Raw genomic sequence first — 24,671 nt, 5'->3', positions numbered from 1 at the left:
GGGAAAAGGGCGATCATTATATACATCAAAACACGGCGCAAGGATCTTTTTTCCCATTACAATCTTATTTTAAGAAAACTTTAAGAAAAAATGTCCCGAGAAGCGCTCTAAAATACAAACGAAATGTGCTCATGCCCCCTGGGCATCCTATAATACTCCTTAAATCGAATTAATTCAATATAGCCGCCGTATCGGTAAAAAGGTCTATTTAACGGATTCTTTGACATAAAACAAATAAAAAAGCCTTGACTGTGCTCTATTGTGTTAAAAAGCACTTAGGAAGCGGCTAGAGTTCTTACGCAGAAGGGAAAAACACTCGACTATATCTCGTGTTTCCCTCTACACCTCTTTCGTGCTCAAGCCGCTTCCTGTGTGCTTTACAACAGAACAGAGCACTGTGCGGTTAGGGATCATTAGCGGTACTGTGCAGCAAAGTTAAGGCTTCTTTATTTGTTAAACATATTCTTCTTTGCACAACAACATGACCAAGGCGCAGGTTTAGCTTTACTTCCTGCCAGCTGTCTGCTCTGCTTTCTTTAACCTCTTTTTCAACTCCAGGGGCATCTTCTCGTAACATTTTTTGCACAGGGGCTGCATGTCAAACTCATGGAATTTGCTCCTAGAAAAAATAATCCAACAATCAAGAAAAAAAGTAGTTTCTCAGGTTTAAGTGCAATCAAATGAACATAGCCTGTTACATGGTCTGAGAAAACAGCCGACATCTTACGACGCCACCACTCGTTTCACCGCCAAAAAACGTTTGAAAAACGAGCGCAGAAATTCGATACTGATGACGCGTGACTACCCAGATAGGGGTAGTGCTTGTGATTGGTTGAAATTGTGTGTGGCTCAGTGGTATTGCATCTGGACTAGTCTACAGACTCCTGGTGGGAGAACTCAGATTTCCTTTTTTCTGCGTCGCCTGTGCCACTGTCAGAGTGATAAAATTCCATTCCCATGTTTTCGTAACTATGGTCAGACCTACTTGTTAGATATGGAAAGATTGTAGGGTTTTGGTAAAATGAACGATATTCACTATTGCAAAATTTTGACATCGGTGGTACTTACTTGAGATTTAAAGAAATGTTGCATCCGATGCAGGTGAAATGATGGACACACCAACACTTGTGAAGCGCATTTACCACTGCAGAAAAATTTGATAATTTGATAGTAAATAAACAAAATTTACATTTTACCCTGACTAACAACAATAAAATTACTTTTGGTATGATATAGCATTAAAATAAAAAGTAAAGCAACCAAAATCCTTTTACCCTCCAAAAACAATTCAGTGCCCGGGATGAAATATCTCAAACAATTCAAAGGGGACAGACAGAAAATTGTTGTTGCTCGAAATATGCACTGGTCGTATGAACTTTTCATCATCAGTAGGATGCCTAAAATGTGTGCAATTTCAATTGGTTTCGGCTCCATTAAATCCTATACCAATTGTAGAACATTTTAGGAGGAGCCAACCACAATGTGAGCAAAACTGACAAGGCCTATGTGTATGAAAACAGTCTAAAGAAAATGTAACGCGTTAAATAACGAACTAAATCTTTATAATCGGTCGCTTACCATCTCCCACAATGGCTTTGTTGCATTCAAAGCAAACATCACCAAAGAGCTGCAGGGAGAGATCAGACAAGTCAGAATCTTCATAAACACACACCGATAAGAATGCTTAAAACAAAAGTCGGGAAAATATTGCTTTGAACATCTCCAAGGCGGACAATCGGGGCCGGTCCTGAAGAAGGTGTCCGTCTAAGGGGGCCTGTTTACATGGAGGTGGGGGACCCCAGGTAGGTGAGGTAACCCGCTTAGGTGGGGTAATCCGCCTGTCCATCATAATCTCTCATGTTCATTCGGTCACGTTTACATGATAGGTGGGGTGACCTGCCACATGTTACCTAACCTATCTGGGGTTCCCCACCTCCATGTAAACAGGCCCTTAGAGAGAGATGAGTAGACACGTCCTCCACAAAAAGTGAAATCACGCAGTTTCGCGTCGTGGTCGTGCAACGAAGGCAAAGAAATGTACAAAAAAGCGTGATGCACGTGCAGAGTTGTTGTTTTGCTCAATCATCTAAACCGATCAAACCTACTGTTTTTTCGTCGTTCTCGTTGCCGTCAACGTCGTCGTTGCTTAAGCTCCCTACTGGCACTCAAACGGTGAGCAAAAGGTACTGAAGAAAGGATTTTTTAGTGGTGAACCTTCACAAATGACTTAACTTAAATTGTAGAGTGAAAATTTATGGGAAAAGAAACAGATTAACGGCAATCAAAGAAGTATAAAATTGTTTATTGTCAATTATACAAACTATACTCCTCTGATCCCTTTGCAATCGCTAGCTCTGTAAAATGAACACCTATGGAAAATGGACACTTGCGTGTGTCCTTCTAGCCACAATGACAGTGAAGTTCGACCGAGCAACTTTATTCAACACTTTCCTAAAATTGCAGATCATCGTACCTCGTTATAGTGGGTTTCACAGTATGCCAGGCCTCTCCTTTCATAATAACGATGACCATAAAATGGTTTTTCACACTTGGCGCACACAAAATGCTGTGGAAAAAACATACGTTTTGTTAAACAATCTTGGTAGGTTTAATAACTATACAAATTTAAGTCATTTTTATGTTCTTTCAAACTTCATCACGATTTCTTTAATATTCCAACTCGCTTAACTTGTTTCTAGTTGTTAAAGATAAAAAGGAACATTTGCCGACAAGTTTCAGGTTTTTGTTTTTAAATGTCGCGTAAGCAAGTATTAGGAGATTTCCCGTCGTGGTTGTGCAGTGACGGCAAAGAAATGAACCAAAAATGTGTGATGCACGTGCAAGGTAGTTATTTTTACCAAAAATGGTGATGCACGTGCAAGGTTGTTATTTTGCTCATAAAGCGAACAGTTTTTGACGATCTCGTTACCATAGCCTGCGTAGCTGGCGGTTTTGCTGACGAGAGCAATGCAGGGCAGCGCAAGCGAGCGGCGAAGATATTGCTCGCCACGCAAAACCGCCAGCTACGTAGGCTATTGTTGCCATTGCATCATGAATGCATGAACTCCCTTTCATCATAGTCAATACCATGTCTATTAACTGTTATTAATGAACTCACAAATTTATTTTCAAAACTTGCACTATATGTACCTCAACATGCCATGCTTTTCCAAGGGCGTGTACCACCCGCTCTTCAACTGGCCGCCTAACAAGAATATAATCATTTTACTGCAATGTATTGTTACAAAAAAGACAAAGTGTTTGACTAGAACATCATAAATTTAACCCAAACATTTCAGCTAAATCGCTTAACCTTCATCAGTCTGTCAATAGACCATTTATTTATTTATTTCGACCATTTATTTTGAATCAATGTGAGGCTGAGGTTGAGCTTGTTTTGATACAAACTTCCCTTGATTTCTTAAGGAAATTGTACTTAAAAATACTTGTTAGCATAAGAATTAACAACATGATTTGCATAATAAAGCGGAAAGGGTTGTATCAAAACAAGGTCAGCTCTAGCCTGTTCCAGGCTCCAAGATGGTAGGGAAAGTAGTCTGCTATACAACTGTTTTAGTGACGTCACGCAACGATAGAAACGGCCGTGTGGCAGACTATGGGGAAAGCGGATCAAGAAAATTTGCGCGAGTACCGCGTGGGCTGGGGAGAGAAGGGAGGGACCAATTTAGGTTTCTGGGAAACTGCCCACCTACCCCTCCCAAGTCTTATTACCACTCTGCACCACACTTTTAACCAGCCTCTTGCCCTTGCTTTTAATCAGCCTCTGGAGGCTGAGCTCCTCAGATGACATGGGTGTTACTAGCCTCCTACGCAGATATTCTTAGGGGCTCGTCACACGTTCCTGCCCCACAGACAGGGGGCAGGAACACGTGATGAACCCCTAAGGATAACTACATGGGAGGCTAGGGTGTTTCTTGGTGTTGTAGAAACCATTGTTAGTAAAGTATTGTCATGTGGTTCAGTATCTTGTTTTCAGTCTTTTATATTACGTCAATGGTGACTGAACCTATCTGCATCACCATGAAACTACACAATGTACACATGCCATACTCACCCAGGCAACTGCCTTAGTGGCCTAAGATGGCTAAAGTGTGTAATGATCACGTTACCGTAAATCCTCTATTAAGCCCCCTCCCTCTAATAAGCTCCAACTTTTCAGGGGAAGAAAGTTAATAAGCCCCCTCCCCACCCCTAATTATTCTACAATAATAAATGATAGACTGTATTAATCAATCACGACCGTAAAACTTCTTGTGGACTGATCCGGGATGGTTTATTTACGAACTGGAAATTTGGATTTGATTCTGATCTTCCGATGCATGACCTAAAACTTCTTGTGCTTAAGCTTTTCCACTTTATATTCTAGTTCTTTATGGAGAACTGATACCATCGTCCTTTCTAAATTAAATAAGCCCCCCTCTCAAATAAGCCCTCCGGTCTCTATTAAGCCCCTCCCCCCCCTTAAATGGGCTTGAAATAAATAAGCCCCCTGGGGGGCTTAATAGAGGATTTACAGTATATTATTGTACTCTTACCTGTTAAGCATTTTACACCTAAAACTCACCTACAACCTCCACAAATTGGTATTCCCATTTTATCATGGCACCTCAAACAGTACAACTCATTTTCTTTCTTACGGCATAGATGGTCCAGCTCCTTGCTATTAAACAAGACAAATATAAATTACCAATACTTGTTTTAATTCACACCACTGTATCTATCAGAAAGGTGTGGGGTGAGGCCAGCACGTGTGGACTGCTGAATTCTCTTCTTAACTTGCCCGATGGGTATCGCAGTGATTTTATTTTTGGGGGGCGGGGAGGGGAGGGGCAAGGGGGTTGGGGGAAGATCGCTGGATATTAGCCATTCTCTTTGCATAGAAAGTATCTGAATCAACACGTTTCCAAGCAGAGGGCATAATATTAATTTTGAACTGAAGTAAGAAAGCTTTAAAATAAGAGTGCCCTGGAAGAGGGTATTGAAAGCGTGGGGTATGGGTACATCATGTTGGATGTAAATATATATATAATTAAATCGGGTTCAAATTTGAAGACCTGGGTGCCCAGCACATACCCTTCCCAAACCTATGCGAGACTCTACCCGTGGGATTGTTCTAAGACTATATAGCAAAATAAAGTATTTTCTATGGCTGAAGAAATGAGAATCTTCCTGTTTCCTGGAGCAAACAAAATCATTCTTAGCAAACAAAATTAAATGTTTCTCTTTAATAGGCTGGCCAGAGAGTGTTAAATAATTGTACCACTGAAAAGATCCTAAACTAATGTTATTTTCATGATACCATATAATGACTACTTGTTAAGAACACTCACTTGCATGAAAAGCAGTTATAATGCCAGGGATGAACTGGCTCACCCATGTACATAATATGCTGTCCTTCAGGGATGTAAGTACTGTGAACACAAACAGAATCAAAATCTTGTTTGATTACAACAAATGATTACTGTGTCATAAATTTTGTGCCATTTCTTGATTTTTTGAAGCAGTATTTCTAGAAGCACTATTAAAATAAAATTAGGTACTTACTGACACTTACGACAAACATAACGACCAGTTTCTAGTAAGAAATAAAAGACCAAAAAGGTAATAAGTAACAGTAAAACAAATTGAAAAAAAAACAACAACAACAACAACAAATGAGTCATCTGTGTAATTTATAATCACTACTACTTACTTTTAGTCTTTTCATCTGCATTGCACTTCTTACAAAGTGCCCTGATAAAAGGAAGAAACAAAAACACAAATTATGAAACAACTGCTTTACTATACTAACATACTCCCCCAACCCCCAGAATGGAACATTTCCAATGGATCCTAAAAAGTTTCACTCATACCCATCAATTGAAATCTGAGGTACCACTGTCCCACTCCCCACGACACAACAAAAGCTAACAGTAAGCTTTGAATTCAAGGTGCAATGTACCAAGATTTCCTGGAAGTAAGTGTCTATAGGCCACCAGATTCAGCTAGAACAGAGCCCTGAGAAAGCACATTAAGAAATACATACCTTCCAGCATTTTTGACAAACCCAGAATCAGCCAAAGCTTCATTGCAGATCTCACAACGGAAACAATCTGGATGCCAGTTTGCCTGCATTGCCTTGATCACTCGGCCAATCACAAACTTACCTAAAGTCATAATTTAATAACATTAATATTAGTTTTATTTATTATCAAATTTTGATAATACAGGTCAGAATTAAATTCAGTTACAATTTTTTAACCTAGTTTGATTCTCAGTTTCCTTTGTCTCCTAGCCCTAATTATTCGAGAATTAGGACTAAAGGACACACAAAGTGAATTTTTTTAAAAAAATGTTTACAAAGTTTTAGATCAGTGTTTTGTGCGCAGAGCCACAAGCAGTAGATCAGAATTACAAACCACTAATAAGCCAATAAGAGTGGACAATTTGACAGACTCCAGACTGCAAAAATAATAAGAAGAAACCTGCACAATTATTGTTCAACTCTCAGAGGCAATTACCTCTAATAAGCATCCACTAAATCTTGGCAAGTCATTTGGTTGCTTACAAGAAGTTCATGAACTGTTAATTTTTTCTATTAATAATATTGGGTCTGAATGACCAACATCTATAAACTGGGATAAAACTATTGTTACAGTAAGCAGCTAACCCAGCCATACAAAAATAAATACTGGTAATCAGTCTTGATAATGTATAGATCTGCAGTGTTTTTGTGGATTTAATAACAAGACCCATGGGGATCAACAAACACATGTTTAACCTACCACACTGTTTGCAGCATGGAGCAAACAAAGTCTGGAAGTCTTGTTCACAGTATCGCCTCTCATCATACTACAAAATAATATGAAACAGTTCTGTTAGCATTAGAGCAATTTTCGTATGACCTTGAAAAATTGTTTCGGTAAGTGTTCATTATTTGTTTTATTAGCCAATGAATGAAAAGATCAAAAGATGGCCTCTTTGTTTTCCCACGAAAGAAAACCCTAATACGGAGAAGGCAGTGTTTGATTGGCCAATCGTATCGCAGTATGACGTCAAAGCGAAGTATCGGTTGATTTGTAGAAAGTTCTCGGGCATGAAGTTTTTTCACCCGAGTGTTCGCTGAACCAACCAAAAGCCACGCGCGTTTTTATCCGTTCGATAAACCAATCAAATCGCTCTATTTCCGTTCTTTTGTTGTTTCTGTTTTGTTCGTGCATTTTCATTTCAAGTCATACGAAATCGCTCTAAACATCCTAACAGTGAAACACTTATTATTGATTGTACAAAAATTGTACAATCAACAGTAAGTGTTTCACTGTTGGGATGTTTAAAAAAAACACAAGTAAGAAGCATTTTCCCAAGTAAGCCTAAACAGCTAAAGAAAAAAATACATTGTATACATTTAGTGGTACCATAAATTCTCGGGGGGGGGGGGGTGGGGGGGGTCCTTATTTATTTCAAACACATTAACTGAGGGGGTGCTTAATAGAGACGGGGGCCTATTTGAGAAAGGGGGACTTAATTAATTTAGCAAAGACAATTCTCTTAGTTCTCCATAAAGAACTAGAATACAAAGAGGAAAAGCTCAAGTACAAGAAGTTGGAGATCATGCAGCCGAGGATCAAAAACAAATCTGAACTTCTAGTAGACGTGAATCATCCTGGATCAGTCCACATGATGTTGATTAATGCAATCCAACACTTAATAATGAAGAATGATACAGGGGAGAGGAGGAGGAGGCTTATTACATACGGAGAGCTTAACAGAGGATTTACAGTATTTAGCAATACTCCTTAAGAAAAATCTGCATACCCTTTTTGCAGTTGGAGTGATAAGGCACCTATGCCTGAATGCTGACTTATGTTTTTTAGTCAAGTGTACAGAATTTCTTATAATGTAAGAAAATGAAAACCTGTTTCAAATTTTAGGCTAAACAGGTTCTTAAAAGCCAGGGGCCAGTTGTCCAAAAGCTGGATAGTGCTATCCATCAGATAAATCTCTATCCAGCGGATAAGTATAAGGGAAACCAATAATTGCGCTATCCACTGAATAGTGATTTATACAGAGGATAGCAGTGTCCACCTTTAAAACAACTGGGGCCAGGTTGTTACTCACAAATTTTTATTGTACTGTTTACCTTTTAAACCCAAATATCCACATACAGTACAGATTGATGCTGCAGATGTCAATATATTTCCTGCTAATTTAGAATTTCTTTAAAGATCAGAGCATTTCCCCTTTAGTGATCATTTTATTTATTCTCATAACCTTTACTCTTGGTGATATTAATAAGGATATGGACATGAAAAAATTGATGTTTGTAGTAAAGAGTTCATCAGGGATTTGTCAAGGCCGCCATAAGAAGGGTTTTCAGCTTATGTGTGTCTTTTAAGAGTCACTCTGACTATCATGGTTAAGTCAATTAATAATTAATTCACTTCATTAATAATTATTATTAATTATTAATGTAATCAACATTTATAGTGTACATGTATGCCATGGTCGAACTACCTCATTACATGAAACTTTTGGTAACACTTAAATTAAGCAAATTTAACAATAATATTTTTCTAAACATATCTAAATTAAAATGCATCATAATTAAGTGTCACTAAATTTAAACCATCCCTAAATATTATTAAAGTGAGTACAATATGAAATTCTGCCATCTGGTCAGTTTCACACATACATGCATGCTATTTGACGGTCGATTGTGATGTGTGTCAGATGTAGCGTGCACATTTCAGTCATTGCAGCTTGACAACTGAAATGGATGAATCAAGAAAACTAAGTGACATATGCCTCAAAATTTATGAAAAATTGCGACATTAAAGTGCCGCTAAATAAGGATTTTTCAAAATTTCTGCATTAAAGTGTCACCAAAATTTCATGTAATGACTAAAGGTATTTTGTGTTCAACATAATTATAGTAATGGATTTAACAAACCTCATAAAACAATCCTTCAGGAAATGGTTGGAAGCATTGCACACAACTGTAAAAGAAAATATGTTTTATTTAAATATTAGATCCATTTACTTGAGTATCAAATTTTTGGATGTACAAAAACACTGTACACTGTCATTGACATAATGCACCTTTAATCTTCCAACTCTTCCGAGCATTTTTTTTTTACAGTCAAACCAGGTCAAGCATTCCCGTCGCTAACAAACTAATGAATTCATTAATGTAAAAATGATTTCGTTTGTTGATTCAATAATCCATTCAAAAAATGAATAATCCAACAGTCAAATTGGACCTCGATTCAATAATTAAATGTTGATTTGGTTTATGAACAAAATCCACCAGTTCTTTATTCTGTCTGTTGTGTTCAATCATATTTGCTTCCCTTTTCCTGCCGTTTACGATTGCAATTTACATTACCTTTAATCAAAATAACGGCTAGAATAGACAGACCACAAACGTAAAGAAACTGACAAGAGTCAGGAATTGAAATCCACCAATCACATACACTGACCCCGGGGGGGGGGGGGGGCACTTGGGTATTTTTTGGGTGGGTATGTGCCGCCCGGGACTCCAAATTGGCACCCCATTCTAGAAAAAATTCCCCTAAAATTGATACCCCGTTCTAGAAATGGGCCAATTTTTAATACCCCGTTCTAGAATTCGCCCTAAAACTGATACCCCGTTCTAGAAATGGGCCAATTTTCTATACTCCGTTCTAGGGTGCAACAAAGAGTACAACGCATTGAACCATATTTTTAAAAGTTATCTGTCCTTGAATACTTTCAAATGGCTGCTTACAAAAGTGGAGCTTTCGTGCGTTCGAAATATTATACCCCGTTCTAGAAAACGCCTCTGAAATGGATACCCCATTCTAAATCAGGAGCTTCAAAATCACAACCCCTTTGGGCGGAACATACCCGTATAGGTAATGTATGGGAGTACCCCCCCCCCCCCCCCCCCCCCCCGGGACACTGACCTCAGTTTGACCATTGTGTTTTCTAAGAGGTCAGGTCTGTTGCACTGATTACTGGCAGCAAAATGGCATACATGTAAGACTCATGTGACAGTTTGTTTGGGTTAATTTGAACTCCAGAACTTGCCCGCGCTCGACTCTTAGAAAAAAAAGAAGAAAAAACAAAATTCTGAGGTCGACTTGTGTATAGTTTTTCAAAAACGATAATTGAATTAACATTTGATAATGGAATCGAGGCTAAATGAATATTGGATTGTTTATTTTATGAATGGATTATTGAATCAACAAACGAAATCATTATTCTGTTAATGAATTCATTCCTTCGTTAGCGACAGGAACACTTGACCTGGTTTGACTGTAACTCCTATTCAATCGAATATCATCGACTATACAATCACTCACTACGTCTGGGCTACCTGTGGGATGACGGTTGAAAAGAAAAAGGTGGAGTACATTTTTGTCATTTTTGATTGAAGTTTTACACTGTATGCAAATTTTGAACACTTGACAGTTATAGTCACGCACTCAAGTACAGTATATTAAAACCAGTGTTTTAATATTCACGCAAAAGGAGCATCAGTAGCGTAGGGGACTCACCATCATTACTTTTTTAAAAAATCTCTTCACCATTTATAGAAAGTTCCATACATTAATTTATGAACATAGAAAACGGCAGGTTAGAAACTTCATTTTCCCAACACTGTACATCGGCAGTTCTTATTTGCGAGCAGGGCAAATTTACCAAACATCCTTGCATACACGGATGCCTTAAATATAGGGGCGAATTTACAGAAGTGCAAGGAAATATCCTGCCTGTTTGAAAGTGGATGAACCAAAATACACACAAAGAGTATGAAATCATTGAAAATTATATTTTATCAGTAATCTAAAGGCCTTCTTGTGTCGACACAAAAGGTTACAGAAGGACTAAAAATGATCCCGCCTGTTTGAAAAAGGATGCACTGAAATACACAGAAAGAGTAGGAAAACCTTGCAAATACATATTTAATCAATTATCTGTGCCTAGTCAGTGCTTTTTAGACTGTGACTATGTGGCAATACGAACAGCTTTGGCTGTTTGTTTAATAAGAAAAGTAATTTTGCTAAGAAGGGTTATGATATGGCCGCTTGAAGATGCGAATCGAAAAAAAGTGATTTCCAAATAAATGCCGCCCTTGAATAAGTGCCGCATTAGAAACGCTAAAACTTTAAAAACTGCATTTAATCGAATAAATACGACATATAAAGAGCTAATGATATACCCAATCACTTCAAGTGCTACAACTATGGCGACATTTTCTCTCTGGAAGATATCATGCGTTCGTGGAAAAAGTTAACTGGTTTCTCAGTGTTGTTTAATTACATAATATGTTCACTTAATCTGGATTGTAGAATTTGAATGTTTTTCGATATAGATGTCTGGAAGCCACAGAGAAGTCAGAGACATTGTGAAAACCGCTGTTTGGAGTAAAGTGCGCTTCATCAATTCACGTTCTACCTACAGGCTGGCGGTCCTTCCCTTTACTGTGGAGATAATTGATGACATTCTCGCCACCAGCTTAATCGTTCCCCTGCTCTTCCTTCCTCTTTTTCCTTCTCCTACTTCTCCTCTTCTTCGTTGTTGTCTTTGTTCTTTTTTGTCTTCCCGTCTTTGTGCTTAGTTCAAGTGTCGCAGGACAGATCTGCCAACTTTTTCAATGTTCTGGATGAAAGGTTGTTACAGTTGCTGAATCCAAAACATGAGCCATTTCATGAATCACAGTAGACAGAAGTCATTCATGATACTCGAATGCACCAAGAAATATTACTATGAAGTAATAAAAATCATCCCCTATCCCACTGGGCAAAGCCACACCCAGAAAATCATTACATCTTTCAATTTCCTTTACCTAAAGGCAATCATCTTTATTTATGCAGACAATGTGCGAAACGGCCTTTTTAAAACTTAATCGTATTTTTTTCCTCTTCCTTCTTCTACTTATCCTCTTCGTCATTTTTCATTTCCGTTTTATCTTTTTTGTACTCATTGCTCTCTTCCAGGACATCCTGCTTCTTTTGCACAAAAGGAGAGGCTTCCTTAGATTTTGTTAAGATTAAAACCTCATCTGGTTTTATCCCACGGTAAGGTTTTGAGAGGGTGGATGGATTATCTTCAAGTGTCACATAAGGAATCTGCCAGCCTTTTTAAAGTTGGGTCCATGTGCTGGATGGAAGGTTGTTGCACTTGCTGAATCCAAAACGTGCGCCATTTCATGAACAACAGTAGACAGAAGTCATTGATCAGAGTCGAAAGCACCAGGCAATATTACTATGAAGTGATCGAAATCATCTCCTATCCCACTGGACAAAGCCACACCCAGAAAATCATTACATCTTTCAATTTCCTCTACCTCAAGCCAGTCATCTTTATTCATGCAGCCAATATGCGAAACAGCCTCTTTAAATTTCAACAGTGTGTATGTTGCTGCAATTGCCGCATAGACTTCTTGTACCCTTTGTGACTCTCTTGCATACTTTTTTGTTTTCTCGTGGTACCCTTCCAAATTTACCTTAAGCCTTGCGGCTGCAAATCGTCTTCTTTCAGCGGCATCTTGCCTTCTTGCATAGTCACACTCTCGGCACAACCAGCCGTTTCTACAGCAATCACCCGCAAGCATTCTTCATGATACCACTTTTTGCATTTGGAACAAGCTACCATGTTGCTGCCATCATTAGGCATGCAGCATATGCAATGCAGTTCGTGGGTCCAACGATACAGAGCTTTCCTTTTCTTCTTCTCGTCTACGATAACCACATTGGTCACGAATCGTTTCATGTTCATTTCCTGGAAACTCTCCAACAGCTCACAGTGCATTACACTTTGGTTGATCACTGCCTGAACTGGATCTTGATTAAAAGAAAGCATAGCTGCAAAAGCTATGGCAATTAGGCCACAATCTTCCCTTCGATCCTCCTGCTAGACATTCTCGACCAACATGGTTAATGACTTCTCATTCTTCGAAATTTGGCATGCTACTTTATCGAGAACGATAGGGTACCTCATCCCTCCTTCCATTCTTTTGATGCTTAATGCTTGCAAACTGTCGCTAGTGTAAGGTGGTTCCCATAAAATAGGTGGTTCCCATAAAATGTTCGACAGTGTCAGCCAATGATTATCCCCAGTGTTAATGATTTGGATTAAACCCTGTCCGTGGTCTGAGCAGGAAAAACCACGATCCCTACCAATTACGACGTCCTCGAGTCCACCGACATCACCAAAACTACAAAACAGAACAACAACAAAAACTTACTTACCTATCAGTCCTGCTTCAGTAAGAGTTACTCTCTCTTGGCTTGATCCGACAACTGTAAGAATACTACACCCCAAGTGTGCACTTATCCAAGCAACTAATTAAAAACGGACGCTAGCTGCGCTTTTATATTGGTGCGGAGACGCCAAAATATCGCATTACAGAACTCACCAAAATAAAGGACGGACCATTAGAAAAGTCATGGGGGGGGGGGGGGGGGGGGGGGCAGGCGAGGTACAAAAAAAAAATTCATGCATGCAGACTAGACCAGGAAAAAAATTCCTCCATAGGCCTTCCACACATTTTGCACAAATCTCAATAAGGCAGGCAGGAAAGCATACTGTGTGCAAAACAGCAGCTTTTTGAATAAACTTCCTGCTGAAGTTTGGTCTTGTAAATAATCATACCTGATACATAAAAATATATCTGAGGCTTGTAAGCTTATCATGAATTTTAATAGCTGGCAATTTTAGATATAATTATTATTAAATAACTTAAAATAAATTTATTATATTTATTATTACACCTTATTAAGGTTATCGTTTCCTTACTTTGTGTTACATATCTAACATCTGGAACAAAACATTTCTTTTAAATACCATAGATAACAATAATCAGAGTATTCCCCACAAATCGAAGGAAACACCCACAAACACCTAGAATATATATTATTTCTTGATGCTTCTAACAAGAAACAGATAAATAAAAATAAAAATAATTAAAAAATCTGTTTTCTGAGATTTCATTTTTACAGTTGTTGTTGGTCCTTTCAGAAAAATGGAACTAACTCAAAGATACATGCTCTTTTCAGACTAGCAGCCTAAAGACTTTTAACAATGGTCAAATTTATGTTTTTTTACCACACACTTTTAGACAATTTCCGTTCTGGTCTGTGATAAGAACAATATCATCATCATGATTGATTTTATAAACAAAAACTTTAATGTATCAATATGGTAAGAATATATCATAATTTACATAATAATAGACTTTATAATTATTATTGTGAATACACTCTTTTTGCATAATATCATAAGAATGCCTTATTTAATTTTTGGCCAGTGATGAACTAACACTGGCAACCTGCATGTTTGAGCCTGAAACATTTTTGCCGTGACTTGTTGTTCGTAATGCTGTTTACATGTAAAATTTCAGCGATGCAACATGAACTTGCGCAGTACCAATGTACCAACAATACAGGATACCTTGTGTATAAAAGGCCATTGTGAACTGTACCTTAGAATATGTATCAATTTACTTTCGCATACGTGGCTAAGTGAACAACTGAATGATTTAATATTTTTTTAGTTTAGTGTTACTTCAAGGAAAAAAAACATTCGTGCACAGCATATTGACAAAAAAAATCATTCAATGGAAACATTAAATGTGGCTAAATATCATTTAGGCAAAGTTAAAATGTGAGCAAATGCAGCCAGCGGTCTCCCTCATCTGCAGCACGTGACCTTTGGGGTGGCCTCTAGAGGTTTCACAGGGTTTCAAGGTTCATTGCTTTACATGTGCAGTGTTATCAGCTGATCTTTGCGGATCAAACGCTTTGCTATTGCGAATCATTGCGGATTCTTGCACCCTCTCCTCCCCCCCCTCTTTTGCGTTAGGTCATCAAGGTAAGTATTTTCAGGTAAGTTATTTCCACTGATTGTTTCAGTGTGACGGTGCCGGTTAGCGGGCGCTCTTTTCGGTGGTTCCCGCGTTCCAGGGTTGCCATGGATACCTCCCCTGCAGCTTGGCACCTGGCACCCCGCTAACCTTTTAGGTACCAGTTCCCAAGCTCATCTATTTGTGACGAGTTTAAAGAAAAAAAATTCATGCTGCTCGAAAATTCTCCCCCCCCCCCCCCCCGCCCATAACTTTTCTAATGGTCCGTCCCTAAAGTTAAACATTGTAAATAAGATGGTTACAACACTGCTGCCCAAACTGAAACAGTCGCATAGCAAAAGGATAGTGCTATAATATATATGATATCTTGACCTTTACTTAAATAACAAAGAAACCAATTGGGAAATTATGTTGCCTTTGACCATACTCTTGACCATCAAAAAGATGGATAGATACAATTAGAACAAGTGTAAACAGGTTAAAAAAAATGTTCATGACATGTAAAAATGTATGCGTCTTTTTTGCGCATTTTCACTATTTGCTACTATTTTGAACATTTCGCATTATTGCAATACTGGTGGACGTGAGCTCATTCTACAAGAAAAACTGAAATGAAATGCCCCCACTCGTTTTAAAGGCTAAAATGTTTTCAAGGTCAATTCTGTACTGAAGTCATTACTCTTAGTGATTTTACCCATCATTTTCCTGTAGAGTTATGAGGAAGATATCAAACAATTTTAATCAGGAAAAACTAAGCATAATCATTTATTTGGGAGATTTTTCCAGGAATGTCTAAACCTTGCAAAAAATCAAGGGCCCAGCCTTTTTAAAGTTTCAATACGTCCCTCCTTGGCGTCCGTAGCAAAAAACAACAGAAATCAGTTTCAATGCACCTAAATATAGTCATAAATAAAAGAACTGGAAAATCATTTTTGAAATTCAATTGACGTAAAGACAAGTCTTAGCCTTTTTTTAAAAAGACAGCAATTAGCGTGACATAACTCCGTTCATTCACACACTTGTGACTGATATCTCGCCCCTCTATGTAAACTGTCCTATACGTAGCGTGCCCCTATATACTACGTCTGGGCGTCCCGTGGGATGACGGATGAAAAGGAAAAGGTGGAGTACATTTTTGTCATTTTTGATTGAAGTTGTACACTGTATGCGAATTTTGAACACTTGTGTGCGAATTGGACACTGGCTGGAAAGAATGAAAAAAAAAGAACATTAAAAACTGACATGAATTACTGGAAAGTTTCTTTTCTTTATCCGAAAATAGTTCATGATTACACCACGGCTTCAACCATAGCTCATACTAGCTAATGGAATCCGAATTTACCAACATTATGGTGTCTGTTCCAAACAACTGATTCACGTTTTAAGCAATAAAAGCCACTTTACAAAAAATATACATAATTTCAATCAATCATCAACGGTATACTAAAGTAAAACGGCTATTATACTCACACAAAACACCTTTCGTGAAGAATTTGACCATTGGAATTCACCATTCGCTCATCGACACCAAAGCTCTCTTGACAAACTGCACAAATAGCGTGGCCTAGTCCGTAACCTGTCGGTGGTTGCATCTCATTTTGAACTGGCATGGTTTATAACTGCTAATTTTAACCAACAGTAGGAAGATTGTCAAAACAAGGAGCAACAACGGCAACGAACAACAACTCAAAGCTCAACGCGGCCGCGATGGGATGGGAAACTGGGCAACAGTTCTCCTTTCAAGGAAGGTGGGTGGGGTAGGGGAGGGGAAGGGAGGGTAGGGGATCAGAGAGAACCAAATTTATCAAACATTTTTTATTCATTTTTCTTTATATCATCTTTTTGTCGTAAGGACTAGTCTACTGCTGTCTAAAAATTTGCTAACCATAATTCTCTTTGTCTATAAGAGAAAGCTTTGAAGTTCTATCTAATAGAGTACCGAAGTGTGACGTCATAGAAAATGAAATTTGTGAAATTATGGGATTTGTTAAGATATTCTGAAAGAACAACGTCCAAGACGCCTACTCGCCAAAAATTAGCAATTTGGGGCAGATTGTCTCTGAGATATTAACCCAGTTATGCTCCGATGACTCCATACAAATCCTTCTAAATCTTACCTGGTTCCTAATCTTATGAACCAAGCCAAATTTAGAAGGATTTCTATGGAATCGTCACAGCATAACTGGGCTAATATCTCAGAGACAATTTGCCCCGAATTGCTAATTTTTGGCGAGTAGGCGTCTTGGACGTTGTTCTTTCAGAATATCTTAACAAATCCCATAATTTCGCAAATTTCATTTTTATGACGTCATCGCTTCGGTACTCTATTCGTCAGATGTGGCCCTTCCACTTGCTTCAAAGGCCTTTAGAGAGGGTCTCAATGGGGTTAACCGATAGGCGTAAAACGGCCAAAAATTTAGTCGATAGCCGTAAAAATTGAAAAATTTTAACCGTTAGCCGTAAATAGGGTAAAAAAGAGTTAACCGTAAAAGAAATTGTTACCTAGATTTGCTACTTTTAAGGAAGGTGCTAAACTTACTTATGATTACGTTTTTTACTTCCCGGCTAGTGTGACTCCGTACGCACGTTAGGCAAAGCGCCTTTTAGGTGTTAACCAAGACCTAGGTACACACTAGAGCTAGAAATTGATCATCCGTCTGAGACTAGCCTGTGTACAGTCGCGCCCTCCCCACAGACACCCCTTCTCCGATTTTTCTGCGGGGGAGGGGGCGGCTGTACACAGGCTATCTGGAGCGGATAGTCCCGTCTTCAAAAGTCAGGCGGATTGTTCATTCAAAATTAAAACTATTCCATTTTCAGATTAAGACGTATTACCTATCTGACGCGAATCAACAAACGGATAACCCGTCTCACACGAATAATCCTTCTCTAGTGTGAAAACGGCCATTTCTGTTATAATGAATGTCGCGCCCCGGGCCTTGAGTTGGGCGTTTGCGTGTCTGCTTTTGCTTTTTCACGAAGATTATTTTTAAATTGACTATTGACATTTCTATGTGTAAAATAATGTATTAGAAGTGGAATACTTTATAAAAAGTATTCAACCTTTTGATATATAAAATATTAAACTTTTTCAAAAGAATAGCTTATTTCATCCCGAGATGATCCGAAGACCTTTATTTTGATTTAAAGATACAAAAAAATACGGGTTAATTAATATTTAACTTTTTGAAACAAAAGAAGTTAATTTTTCACTTTTTCGTTAACCGTAACTGAAAAAAATTAACCGATAGCCGTAAAAGAGCCAAAATTTTAGCCGATAACCGTAAAAGCCACCACCCCATTGGGACCCTCTTCAGAACTCCTCTTTTTAGTTTTAGAGACGGTCTTCGAAACTCACTTTTTAGTCTGCAGTAATTTATCGCTGTTTTGTAATTAATCAGGCTTCTCTTTTAACAAGTGGTAGCCGTTTCCTTACTTTACTTCAGTTTGTTTTCAGTTTTATAACAGAAAGAATTTGCTAACTCAGTATACGTCAGTCCAGGGGCGTCGTAAACTTTAAAATTAGATGACTTAATCGTAATTTTCTTCTCACTGGGTTATTCAGTATTTTGTGACGATTATATTGGATGAGTTTTCTGAATGTTAAGGATTATCAAAATGCAGATCTCGGAGGGTGCTTCTTACTCATTCAAAATATTTCCTCCGGCTAAAAGCTTCAATTGCTTACCTCGATCTATATGCAACCATTTCGATCTTCATAACCTAACTATCTGTTCCTTAATAGCTCCTGGATATCAGAAAGTGGTCCACCAGTATTTTTCAAACAGTGGTATTTTTGCTCACCTGTTGTTTCTATGTTTTCAGGTAGTACGATTCAGCTAAATGTCTTCTTCGCATAAGGGTGAAATCTACCGCCACTTTATTTTATGGGCCCGGAAATTTAAAGTGTCACACATATGTTCCTCCTAGTATGTTTCTGCATTTGTGTCTTTATTTCCGGAACGAGGCATTGCCCTGGCATTGCATGGGAGAAAAAACTCGCTGATTTCAAACGAAAAACCACGGATACGTGCGTTTTCTTTTGAAAACGATGACATTTTGATGCGCGTAGGCCTTCCGTTCACACTAGTACGCAGAGCGTTTTCATCGACAACGCATAGATTTCAAAACGCTCTTGGAAGTTGATCAAAACGGAAACGCATACACATCGTATTAGTGTGGACGGTCAAAAATGGTTGAAAACGAATCGAAATGAAAAAGATGACTCCCTCATATGTACCACGTGGGTTGTAAAAATATCTCAAGTGCGTGTGTTTGTAGTACGCGCATAGAGTTGAACCAGAAACCCATAAGGGGTTTGGTTTCTGGTTGAACTTACCTTATTATAGGAAACTAACGCTCCATGAAATAAAGGTATTGGAAATTAACGCGACTTAAATTAAAGCGAATTTAAAGGAAAACGACTTTCGAATAAAGAAAATTAACGCGAAAGATGAGCTAGAATTTCATAATAAAGGAAATTAACGCGATTCAGACACAGTTGGACAAATTTATTTCAACACTAGATGCAAAAAAAATCCAAAACTGAACAAAACTGAGCTGACATCACTTCTGACAGCGACAACGCTGAAGATGAACTCGAAATATTGTAAACCTGCGCCTTAGCTTTTGTGAAAGATGAAATTAAAATAAAGGGTAAATGGAAAGAAAGAAAGCTTGTAGTTAATGTGTTTTAGGTGTCAAGAATGTCTGGACAGGTTTCAAAATTGGGGTTAAAATACTGGAAATTAAGAGCGCGGAAATTAACGCTGCACTTAATTAACGTCGCGGAAATTAACGCTCAACAAAATAAACGCGACTTAAATTAACGCGAATTTTAACGATTCGCGTTAATTTCATGGAGCGTGCGTTAATTTCCTATAATAGGGTACGTCATAACGTGCAATTCTGTCACTTCTTACCTTAGTACCCAGGCCAGTTCGCGCTATCCGGCAGATGACGTCACATCCGAAATTGTCGAGGACGACTAGGAACGAGGCTGTCACGTGTGGACAGTCGAAAACGTATCAAAATGATAGTGTTGACACGAATCGATTGATGCGAGTTCAATGACAACGAAAACGCATTAGGGACTGGTCATTATTTATCGCCTGGGGGGGCGGGGCGGAGGATTTGGGGCTAAAACAAGGTGAAATTTAGCCGATCCCCTCTTTGAATTTTACTTCAATGAAGTGATCCCCCCTAATAACGTTTGATGTCTTTCGCGATCCCACCCATGTCTTCATTTTCCAAGCAAATTTGAGTGGTCCCCCCTGAATCCTTCCAAAGTTTTCAGCGACCCCCCCTTTTTCGTTCTCAGCAGGAACCCATCAAACTGGTTCTCAGTTCTCAGCTGATCCCCCCTTTTGTGCTCCTACAAATCAAGTGATCACCCCTAAAAAACCCAGCCCCCCCCCGCCCCAGGCGATAAATAATGGCCGTTCCCTTATGTTGACAGGGCCTTAAACTTTTTTGACTCAGTCTTCAGTAACATCAAAAAGCAAAACTCAGAAAGAACTATTATGTTTTCATTTTTTACTAACATTTGCTGGCAAGAGATTGCTCATTACATTATAGCCTTTAATTTTGTTACAAAATGCTCCCATCTTGAATTTCTAACTGAAAATTCCGTAGTGCCCTCTGATCTTCTTCATCTGTAATCAGATCGTTCTCGAATTAAGAAAAAAATGTCATACTGGGTTTGAACTGATAGAATATTTCCTTGTGAAATTATATTCCAAACATATGATAAGATCATGTACTATACATTTATACGCTTTTAATTAAGCAGTCTAAGCATTACTATCAGATCAATTTTGATCAAACTGGTTTACTTTCAAAAGAAACTGGCCAAGGTACGAACATTATGTGACTCTTTCTTGATAGCTAATTGTAATGACCTTTGAAATCCCATTACTCGTAAATGCTCGTCAAATAAAACAAGATTTATGCTGGCTAGTTCCTAATTAATAGACAGTATTAAACAGAGACAGCTACAATGCCAAGCCAGGTGCTCTATATAGTATGCGTTTTTTATGCGCAATTTTTGCGAGCTAAGGCACCAAGGTGCGGATGAGCTCAGTTTCGTGGTGAACTAGTACCATTCAGTTTTAACGGCCGGGGTATTTCATACGTGAGATATTCATGATCAGAGAAATGATTTACCCAAATTTATAGAGCTTTGTATGAAGACATCACGTTGGTACCCATCCGGATGGGCATAAACATGGCGGGCTGGAAACCAACAGAAACATCTGTTACTGGATTTGCCACGAAAGGGTGAATTCATCTCTTGAGGACTGAACTCATAAACAGTAAAGTAATACTTTCTCTAATACAATAACTGTATTACAAAATGAATAAACCTTTCGAAGTGAAAATTTGTCTAAAAATAAGCCCATAAGCGCTTAGCTGCTCTTGACTAATACTTTATGAAAGTAAAAACTCAAGAGGATCGATAGGTCTCTAGTTTGAATTTTTGATGACGTCATGTGAAAACCAGCCATTGATCTGTGTATCGACTCGACAATTAATACTCAAATGGCGTGTCAGGTTCATTGATCAACTTCTTCCAGAACATGAGAGCAGCTAATCGCCCGCTTTGCGGAAAGCACGTCGGAACGACAGTTAATCTGGTACCGAGGTAGTTGTATCCAGGTCCAATTTGGTGGTACTCGTTCAGGTAGCCGCAGGCATCATGGGTAGCAGTGTGGTAAAGTATGGCTTCAATTTCTTCTTGTTCTTTGCCCGTGATTCGGAAGTGTTTGTTGTTTGGATTGGTAAGCTCTGTTCTTCCTCCTGCAAATTGAACAAATATAGCTATGCATTAAAACTAGATCACCGAAACTTTAAGGCTTTGAAACAATTCGACTTCAGAACTCATTTAATAAATTCGTCAATCGCCATGGTCTTATCGTCGATAAGTATGGTGCAGCCCTTCGGAGATGAGATTACCAATCCAGGCTTAAATTGCACCATCGTATCCGTACACTGCTTATTTATTACTTGGATTTTTATTTCAGTTATATATTGGTACGTGTGCACCCGCAATGTAATTTTGGGCGCGTGCATTATTTATTTATTCATTTATTTAAGTTGCGTGTACATTTAGTTCGTTTAATAACGTCTTAGTTTTGCTTTGCGTTATTTTCCTCACTTATATGTGTTGTCTGCGACTGTGCTCACACGGTGGGTGGCTCCTCCTAAAATGTTCTGCAATTGGTGTAGGATTTAATGGAGCCGAAACCAATTGTGGAATTGCACGCATTTTAGGCATCCTACTGATGAACAGTAGGGACACGTAGATATATATTTTTAGCAACTACTATAATTTGCAGTCTGTCTACTTTGAATTGAATGTATACCTGGAGCTCGCGAGCGCTCCTGGTATCATAAAAAATGGACCAGAATCCTGCAGGACTCTACACAGAAATGGCGAGCGGGTGCTACTGTGTCTATAACTACTCTCCCCTTTCTCCCCACTTGCGATCCATACCACCTTTCTGAAGCCTTGCTATTTAACAAGGTTGTTGTACATTCGTGAACGAAAATATGTTCACGGGCGACATCCTAAAAATGCTGCGAAATACCTAACGGATCATATGCGCTTGGTGTATACCGCAAGTTTTCATCTCAGTGGTTGGGAGTGATTGCGTTGTATTTTCTATGACGCAAAGCAGCTCGAGATAGAGGGATCCTCCTCGATATATTCTACATACCCTCTTTCTCTTCGGCGATTAATTCTCAGCTTTCTTTAGCCTATCATGACGGAGTTCACTAAAAACACTACCGATAGATAGCTTATACTGATCCGTGCTATTCGAAGGGTGGTAGACAATTTTCTCTTGTTCCTTGGGTCAGTTGTTACTACCCGTTAATAACCTTAGCCGCGCCCTAAAATACAAGTAGGTCGTTTTGAATATTCAACAAAATGATAAAATAAATATTGAGGGAAGCTGAGAGAAGTGGTCTCCAAAAAAAACAAACAAGCAAGCAGGTGTCAAAGTAACAGTAATTGAATAGCATCTTACTGATCTATGGATTAAGGCCAGGCCAGAAGCCCAATTCTAGCATTAGCTAGAATTATCTGTGTCGCAAAGCGCGCAAAGAACATTCACAGCTACCCTTCGATCCTGGGATCGAGAAGTCTTTTCAGTTTACAGACAAGAAAGAATTAAGTACCATAAGAGAACAAAACTAACTCATATTTTATGGCGAAAAAAGACAAATTAAAACGCAATTACTTGAAAGGAGAGTGACGAGATTTTGTGGGGTGGTATTAGTTACCTGCTGGATATAATAAGACTCCAAATACAGGGTCAAGTCCTCCAAGTGTGTCTGCAATTATCTCTCCGCATCTTAGTTGTTGCTTTGTTCCCCAATACCAGTCGTCTTCGCGAAGCACAGATAATGGCTTTCTTGTGTTACGAATGCATTGAAAGCACTGCTGCTCTTCAATATTAGTCTCCATTTCTTCCCTTTGTCCTCGAAAAAACAGAAGCTTTTTATAATCCGCCATCATTTTTGTTTCGTAGAAGCCAGGCCTTCCTTTCGTGCGGATCTTAATGATTTCCTTCAGAGACGATTCGGCGTCCGGGGAAAGACCCTTTCCAACCTCTATTAAACTGTACAATTTCCGCACATGTTTCCCAAGACTTTTTACTTCTTCATTTCTTGTAGCTACGCTCGCTCTTCGGTCGCTAAACGAAGAGTAGAACAGTTCTCTGAGATAACTTTCTCGCTGTTCCTTAGAAAGATACGAATGCATTTAAGCTAGGTCGACAATGTGCAGTTGAAAAAAGCCTTAATGTGATTTCGACTGGCTCAGCTAGTCGCATCGTAGAGCTAAAACTCTCCTGGCTCAATCAACTATGAACCAAATATTTGCCTAAAGAGTTTTCTTCTCGTTTTTTCCAAGGGAGAATCATAGCCAAGACCTGTTTACGTTAGAACCAGTCCGTTTCTCTGTTTGGTCGTTTTGCGGGTGGCGTAATGGTTTGTGGTTTGTGAATGGTCCGTTTTGAAAGATTGCCATCTTCTCATTCTGCCAAGAATTATAAAATTAACCAGTCGAGAGCTTTCCTTGAGAAAAAAAATCACTTGTTTAATAATGGATGAACATGTTGCGGGTGGAACGGCTTTCAGCAAAAGAGCTGTGTAGTTTACCAGAATGATCATCTTTAATTTTTCGAAACAAAAGTGGTCAAAAGTACATCCTTTTCACCTTTTTTAATACACTGTACATGTGTTCTGTGCACTTGAGGCCTACATGGCTATCTAAAGCTTAGGAACCGTTATTAAGAGGAGACCAGGGCTTATGCAAAGGAAACTGGTCGTTTTCGATACAAAGTTGTTTCGCTACAAGTCATTTCGATACGAACTGAAGCAGTGAAATTGCACATTTCGTTCACTTCAAGTGTACTTTGCGCGTGAACAAGAAAAACATTTTGGGTGAATATTCTTCGTTCCTTTAAGCCAAATTACACCTACTTGTATCGAAACGACCGGTAATGCATGGAGGTTGGAAATTAAGTACGTTCAAATTCTCCCGGTCCTCCCCTTGGTGAAGCACATCAGTGTTTTGTAGAAGCTGCCACCTCATTCACTCCCTTAATTAAACTGTACGCCCGCTTGCTCTTCCTAAAACTTGTGAAAGCAGCTGAAGTTTCTTCAATTTCAGGGATGGCAATTGTCAGGGGCGGATATAAAAAATTCAGAAAGGGATGGCCGGGACACTTGCTCATTTACCAGCTATATACATAAGTTATATTTTGCTGAGATTTCTTTAAAAATAATACAAAATTTCAAAGAAAAAGGAGTGGCG

General features: G+C 38.7%; 2 protein-coding genes across 2 annotated transcripts; both read right to left on the bottom strand.

The window, feature by feature from the left end:
- Positions 1 to 175: 175 nt before the first annotated feature.
- LOC140936339 (LIM and senescent cell antigen-like-containing domain protein 1) lies at positions 176 to 16,573 on the bottom strand. The gene is made up of 13 exons (XM_073385800.1): positions 16,319 to 16,573; positions 8,951 to 8,996; positions 6,786 to 6,852; positions 6,047 to 6,167; positions 5,714 to 5,754; positions 5,566 to 5,596; positions 5,352 to 5,432; positions 4,586 to 4,681; positions 3,151 to 3,205; positions 2,474 to 2,566; positions 1,579 to 1,627; positions 1,069 to 1,144; positions 176 to 619 (listed from the first exon to the last, which is right to left on the bottom strand). The coding sequence occupies exons 1-13, from the start codon at positions 16,456 to 16,458 to the stop codon at positions 505 to 507; spliced, it is 1,011 nt and encodes a 336-aa protein (XP_073241901.1). The 5' UTR covers positions 16,459 to 16,573; the 3' UTR covers positions 176 to 504.
- Positions 16,574 to 20,401: 3,828 nt separating this feature from the next.
- On the bottom strand, positions 20,402 to 23,809 carry LOC140937240 (uncharacterized). Its single transcript, XM_073386784.1, has 2 exons — positions 23,135 to 23,809; positions 20,402 to 21,646 (listed from the first exon to the last, which is right to left on the bottom strand). The coding sequence occupies exons 1-2, from the start codon at positions 23,613 to 23,615 to the stop codon at positions 21,378 to 21,380; spliced, it is 750 nt and encodes a 249-aa protein (XP_073242885.1). The 5' UTR covers positions 23,616 to 23,809; the 3' UTR covers positions 20,402 to 21,377.
- Between the last annotated feature and the right edge of the window lie 862 nt (positions 23,810 to 24,671).

The sequence above is a fragment of the Porites lutea genome, chromosome 5, assembly GCF_958299795.1.
Source record: "Porites lutea chromosome 5, jaPorLute2.1, whole genome shotgun sequence".
NCBI lineage: Eukaryota > Metazoa > Cnidaria > Anthozoa > Scleractinia > Poritidae > Porites > Porites lutea.
This window is presented reverse-complemented; position numbering and strand designations above follow the sequence as displayed.